The sequence below is a fragment of the Labrus bergylta genome, chromosome 16 (assembly GCF_963930695.1).
Source record: "Labrus bergylta chromosome 16, fLabBer1.1, whole genome shotgun sequence".
NCBI lineage: Eukaryota > Metazoa > Chordata > Actinopteri > Labriformes > Labridae > Labrus > Labrus bergylta.
In genome coordinates, this window is record NC_089210.1 from 692,709 (window position 1) to 700,152 (window position 7,444).

The 7,444-nt window shown below is 47.5% G+C and overlaps 1 protein-coding gene across 1 annotated transcript; it reads left to right on the plus strand.

The window, feature by feature from the left end:
* Positions 1-5,464: 5,464 nt before the first annotated feature.
* LOC136183034 (trichohyalin-like) lies at positions 5,465-7,039 on the plus strand. Its single transcript, XM_065964761.1, has one exon. The coding sequence runs from the start codon at positions 5,465-5,467 to the stop codon at positions 7,037-7,039; it is 1,575 nt and encodes a 524-aa protein (XP_065820833.1).
* The last annotated feature ends 405 nt before the right edge of the window (positions 7,040-7,444 follow it).

The following is a 7,444-nucleotide window of genomic DNA, read 5'->3' on the forward strand; positions in this document are numbered from 1 at the left end:
GTCTACAAACCCAACAATGATGAGAAAATTCCATCCTCTCCGTCTTCTGCCTGCTCCACTTTTCAGAAAATGTGTGCTCAAACAGGCCGTTTGGAGATTTTCCCTTCATGACATCACAAAGGGCAGTAGCCCCTCCCCCAGGTGGGTGACACTCCCACAGCTAGGTGTTTGTTCTGCCCTCTGAGTCTGCCTTCATCACCGTAAACAATAGGACATGGAGCGAGAAGGACAGAGTACACCCAAGCCCTTCCAGAGAGGGGGCGTGGTCAGACACAGCTCATTTACATATTTAAAGTTACAGACACAGAAACAGCCTGTTCTGAGCAGGGCTGAAATAGAGGGGTTTATAGACATGATCAAATACAGGATCAGAGTGGATTTAGAACAAGAAACTTCACACACATGTTTTGAGGAGCTCTGACACTTATTTACACTGAAGAGGAGGAGGAGGATATGTGACCTTTATTTTATCCCTTCAGGCTCTCCGTAGATACTCGTCCTCAGTGTCTCCCTGTAGTCTCAGTGATGAAAAAGAGGACACTGCTGCATCTTTGAATGTCTCATTTCACTTTAACAAACTCTCAGACAGCTCAGCTGACGAGTCCAAAGTATCCTCCACCTTATATGACATCACACATTGACCTTATGACATCACACATTGACATTATGACATCACACATTGATCTTATGACATCACACAATGACATTATGACATCACACACTGACCTTATGACATCACACATTGACATTATGACATCACACATTAACCTTTGTTACCGTTCCTTATTTGACCTCAGTTTGGGAACCCTAACCACTTCCTGTTTCTGTGCTTAACTTCATTTCCTAATCATCTACCAGAAGCTATTTACTTTATTTCAAAATAAAAGCACACAGTGAGTAGAGTACTCTCAGCTTGTGCTGTATAGTGAAACCAGAGTTAAATTATTTGTATTTCTGCACATGAAAGGAGAATAAGAGGCCCTGTGATGTTATCCTCTGTGAGTCCTGATACATCATCAGTTACCAGCCGTAGCCAGCAGGCGGCGATCTCTCCTAACGTCTCTCATTGCTCGCATATTAAACACCCCTGCGTTCACACTGAGGCCGGCTGCCACACTCTCCTCGTCTCCTAGCAACCACAGATCCCTGCCTACAATCACTACGGATACCGGGAGGGATGGAGGAAGGGAGGGAGGAAGGGAGGGTGTGAAAGAGGCGGAGGGGTGAAGAAGAGGAGTAGGAGGAGGGGAGATATGGCATCAGCATCTCTAAAGGTAAAACTACAAGTATGTGATAATAAAACATGATACAGGGGGGGGGGGATCATAGATGAAAGGTTCACGAGGACAAACTGAGATCATAATTGAATTTGAAATTGAATTTTATAAAAAATGGAGAGTGAAGTGACCTAATTAAACCTGTTTGTCTTGTGGCCCCCCCTTATGTCATGCCCCACCCCCCCTCTCCAGCAGCTCCTCCTGCCCTCTCTTCTCCTCTCACCCACCTTCTCCTGGAGAACATTAAATTTGATGGAACATCATCATCCTCCTTCTGTCCTTGTGACTCGCTGCAGGCCTTTGAGCTTTATTACTCCACTCTCCCTCTGGGGGGGGGGGGGGGGGGTCATCTGTCCTGTGATCTATGTTTCTGTCACACATGGGATGTGCATGCATGCTTCTGCACAAACAACAACATCCAGAGGGGTCTCGAGCACCAAAGAAAACAACCTGTAGACCCTCCTGCAGACACTTTGTGATAAACAAACACAAATAAGAAAACAGAAATATCTATAAATATGGAGACAGAGACACTTAAAAAAAAAAGAAATGTAATCATTTGATACCGACGTTGACCACTAGTCTTTGCTTTTCTGACTGAATGTCTGTAAAAAGCGTAAACATACAGTATGTGACATCAACAGTTTCTAATCTTGGAGTTTCTAACAGTGAGAGCGTGGACTTGAGTTTCCTGGTTTTGATGTGGTTTATAAAGTATTTTGTTTTTGTGCTCATGTAAACATCACGTCCAGATTTCAGACACCGGGATGAGCCCTTATTTGATTTTGCTTCTTGGCAAACTCAGAAATAAAATGGGATACTGTGCCATGTAGATGCCTTCTCCCGGTTTCTAACAGCTGACGACTACCCGGGCGCCGCCTCAGACGATATAAATTCCAGTTCTATACCTGGTTCCTGAATATTTGTTATTCTCCTGTTGTCAAAAACCATCAGTCCCAGGCCTGCAGTCCGTCCCATTAAAGCTCCCCTGATGCCAAATCTACACTCCCTCACTTCACCACACACCTGTCACCTTTAGTTCCACTTTCACACCTGAGACACAACTCGCCTCATAAGGAGCTCATATGACATCCTGAGTTTATGTCATGCATTCAGAAAACACACACACACACAAACACACACACCTACACACCTACACATGCTCATCACTCACAGTCACAACAGCTTTCACACACTCCTCGTGTGACGCCACGGTGACCTTAGACACTGGATCTCTCCCCTCCCCCCTGAAGTGATCTGTCATGTGAGGTTGCACCATGCACATTCACACACATGACAGGAAAACTGAGCCATGTTCAACGTCAGCATGCTGCACAACACCACGCGGGAGTGTGAGAGCGAAGAGTGACGCTCAAAACAAGCGCCATATACCTCAAATATCTGTTCTTTTATCCTACTGTACATGTCAGAATAATATTGCACATGTGAGTAATTTCAGACGAGAAGGACCTCGTTCAGTGTTTGTGTGTCGGAGTAGGCTACATCCTGTGCTTCATTGTGCAGCATCACACACACACACACACACACACACACACACACACACACACACACACACACACACACATCATCCTCTGCAGAAATGTTGATGCGTTAATGTGCGGCTGCAGAAACTTAAACTCTGAGGAGCCACACACAAGACAGGAAGGAGGGAGGGAGGAACATCTGTATGAATGTCTCTCTCTCTCTCTCTCTCTCTCTCTCTCTCTCTGTGTAATAAAGAGAGAGAAAACGCTGGCTGCTGTTGCGCGGCAACCATCTCTCTCCCCTCGCCTCTTTAACCCTTTCTGTTCAGCACTTCCTTTTCACCTTCTGTCTTTTTTTTACCATCGCAGCGATCTCTCACTTTTTAATGTCCTCTCACTCCATCTGTCCCTCTCTTCTCTCCTTCTCGCTCTCTTTCTACAAAGTCTTGATTCGTGATCCATCTCACTCTCACCTTCATCTCGATTATTCATCCCCATGTCAGAACACCTGTCGTTCTTTCTGTGCTCTCGTGCTTTGTTAACTCTGAGTCATTCTGCTGCTAAAGAACAGTCACACTTTGTCCTGATCCGCATTCAATTAGAAGACGTCTTTGTTCAACTGCAGCTTGTTTTTAAACATCAACATGGAGGCTGTGAAGGGATAAGGGCTGACAACACTCTCTCACTCTCTTTTCAGATGGGAAAGTGTTCAATAAAGACCAACAAGTGTAATTCCTCAGGTGGCCACTAGGGGCGGAGTCAGCTCCTTTATTACATACTTCACTGGCAGGATGAAACATGTTTGCAGTCTTGTTTCCGTCTCTGTATGAGGGGGGAAAGAGGTTTGATTCAACCGCTTTTTCTCTCTGTATGTTCCGTAATAATTCATGCTTATGAATAAATTGTTTGAATACGATACATGAAAACCCCGGAGGCATTAACCCGGCAGCAGAAGCCGGGCTCTCCTGTAGGTGGAGCTCCCCCAACCTTCAACGAGATGATCGGGCTCTTCTACCACCAGACGTCCCTGACGTCCAGCCACCACCACCGGACCGTGTCGTCCCCTAAACCACCGCCGTCCTCATTCATGCACGGCCTGCTCCGACCTCCACCTCAGCGGGGAGGAAGTATGGATAACAGGAAGGAGAGAAATACAAAGGAGAAATCCTTCCTGCATAATATCCCGTCTCAACATCACAAAAGGTAAATTCTTTACCTGCTCTTTGTCAAGAGTCTTGAGATAACAGAGAGAATTTGTGCTATCAAATCATGATTGATTAATTGACATCAGTCAACAATTGAACGCACATTTTATGATTGTTGGAAGAATGTCATCACACCCTCAAACTGCAGGTTGTAAGCTTTCAAATGAGAAGGTCAGTATTCAGTTTCCTGGAGGATCTTTATCGGTGTTCATCCCTCTAAAGCTATCGTACTCCATCCAAAACCAAATCTATAATTCTCAAAGAAATGAAAGTTGGAAGGATTAAAGCTCACTCCAGTGTAACAGTTTAATACGTTGGCCAGCAGCCATTTTGAAAACAGAACATTTAGAGGTCAGAGGAGAAGCCGTGCCAACGACGCATCTTTGCCAAATTCCAGTGTTCACCCTTCATCTCGCTCGTCGATGATTGTGTTTCTTAAAATGAGCCGCCTCTCCACACGTCGGTTTCTGTTTCCCCTCTGACATCAACTTTTCAAACGTGTTGTGTGAAATCTAAATCTGATGTTCCCTCCAGCAGGAAACTCAACAAACACACAGACAACCATCACGAGGCCTGATCAGACCGCCGTTTATATTTCAACCCCCTTGAAGTAACAGAAGCGTTACAGAGGAGAGAGGGGATCAGCTGATCCAGGGGGGGAGAACAGCGCTGTGTGTTTGGAGCTCCCGCACGCCGACACGCTATGTGACATCACAGACTGAGACGCCATCTTGGAATCAATATCGCACAAAGACGTGATGACGGCTGAGCTGTCTGAAGATCTAAAGTCCAGCTGAATTAAATCTGGAGGATCAGTTTGTTCAGTTTGTTCGTCTATGATCTGCTTCCATCATGAATAAATGAAAAAGGTGATTTTAATCGACTCCTCTTTAATCTTTTTGTTTGACCTTTACTGAAAGAAACTTTCAAACTCATAAAGAGAAGATCTGTTACGACTCAAACCCTCCTCTCTCTCTCTCTCTCTCCGCTCGAACACATAATTCATCCTGTTGCTAGGTTACTGCTAATTGTTAAAATGCAGGTATACTTCACACACAGCGGAGAGGAATTAAATGAGGAACACTCTGAAAACAAGAGAGTCTTTTTAAGGTCACAAGTTTCAAGGATGAAGTGAGACGTGGCGCCCAAATGGACGCTTGCTTTATTGGACTTATGGAAGTACTTTAGCACCACCGCGATTGTCATCTGTCCTTTATTCACCCCTCAATCCTGCTTCCTCCTTTCCTCTCCTTTCCTATAATCCACTGAACTCTCATCCATAACTCACGGGCCCCTCTTCCTTTTATTACCACCATGCTCTCCTCATAGCCTCATAATTCAAGCTGATGCACGCTGGAAGGAGGCGAGGCGGTGAGAGTAGAAGAAGGCGAGCGAGGATGAAGTGAAAGACAAAAGAGTGACCGGGCCGAGCGACCGGGCCGAGCCCAAAGAGAGCGAGCTTTCTCCTCTGACCTGTGGTCGAGTTAAAGACGTTCAGATGTTTCTGCTCAGACGATCAGACGATCAGACGATCAGACGATCAGACGGTCAGACGGTCAGACGGTCAGACGATCAGACGAGACGCTCAGACGCTCAGACGGTCAGACGGTCAGACGCTCAGACGCTCAGACGCTCAGACGAGACGCTCAGACGATCAGACGATCAGACGATCAGACGATCAGACGCTCAGACGATCAGACGATCAGACGGTCAGACGCTCAGACGATCAGACGATCAGACGGTCAGACGGTCAGACGCTCAGACGATCAGACGATCAGACGCTCAGACGCTCAGACGATCAGACGGTCAGACGGTCAGACGCTCAGACGCTCAGACGATCAGACGATCAGACGCTCAGACGATCAGACGGTCAGACGCTCAGACGATCAGACGATCAGACGATCAGACGGTCAGACGGTCAGACGCTCAGACGATCAGACGATCAGACGCTCAGACGATCAGACGATCAGACGGTCAGACGGTCAGACGGTCAGACGATCAGACGATCAGACGGTCAGACGCTCAGACGATCAGACGATCAGACGATCAGACGCTCAGACGATCAGACGATCAGACGATCAGACGATCAGACGAGACGCTCAGACGATCAGACGATCAGACGATCAGACGGTCAGACGCTCAGACGATCAGACGAGACGCTCAGACGCTCAGACGATCAGACGCTCAGACGATCAGACGATCAGACGATCAGACGATCAGACGCTCAGACGATCAGACGATCAGACGGTCAGACGCTCAGACGATCAGACGAGACGCTCAGACGCTCAGACGATCAGACGCTCAGACGCTCAGACGATCAGACGATCAGACGCTCAGACGATCAGACGCTCAGACGCTCAGACGAGACGCTCAGACGATCAAACGATCAGACGAGACGATCAAACGATCAGACGAGACGATCAGACGCTCAGACGCTCAGACACTCAGACGCTCAGACGATCAGACGATCAGACGATCAGACGCTCAGACGCTCAGACGAGACGCTCAGACGATCAGACGCTCAGACACTCAGACGCTCAGACGATCAGACGATCAGACGATCAGACGAGACGATCAGACGCTCAGACGCTCAGACGAGACGATCAGACGCTCAGACGCTCAGACACTCAGACGCTCAGACGATCAGACGATCAGACGATCAGACGCTCAGACGAGACGCTCAGACGCTCAGACGATCAGACGCTCAGACGAGACGCTCAGACGCTCAGACGATCAGACGATCAGACGAGACGCTCAGACGCTCAGACGCTCAGACGATCAGACGATCAGACGATCAGACGATCAGACGATCAGACGAGACGCTCAGACGCTCAGACGCTCAGACGATCAGACGATCAGACGATCAGACGATCAGACGAGACGCTCAGACGCTCAGACGATCAGACGATCAGACGCTCAGACGATCAGACGATCAGACGATCAGACGCTCAGACGATCAGACGCTCAGACGCTCAGACGCTCAGACGATCAGACGCTCAGACGATCAGACGATCAGACGATCAGACGCTCAGACGCTCAGACGGTCAGACGATCAGACGATCCAGCGATGTAAAAAAATCCATTTCATTCAGCCAATCTTCAACTTTCAAGCTTTCAGAAATGTTGTCCCAAAAAATAAATACAAACATACAATTGAATGACACATACTCACACACACACACACACACACACACACACACACACACACACACACACACACACACACACACACACACACACACACACACACACACACACACACACAGTTTTGTCTATGCTGTCTCCCCCGTCTCCTACACAAAAAAAAAAAATGTTGTCCCACCTCAAAAGTAAAAGTCTCTCTTACTAACATAACTCATCCTCCCCTTAAACCTCCCTCTCACCATCTATAATGGAACGCGGCCTGTTTGCTGTGTCACTGGATAAAGAATGTGATCGTGGAGTGATGGGGAGGTGGGCCGCTGCAGGGATGATGGAT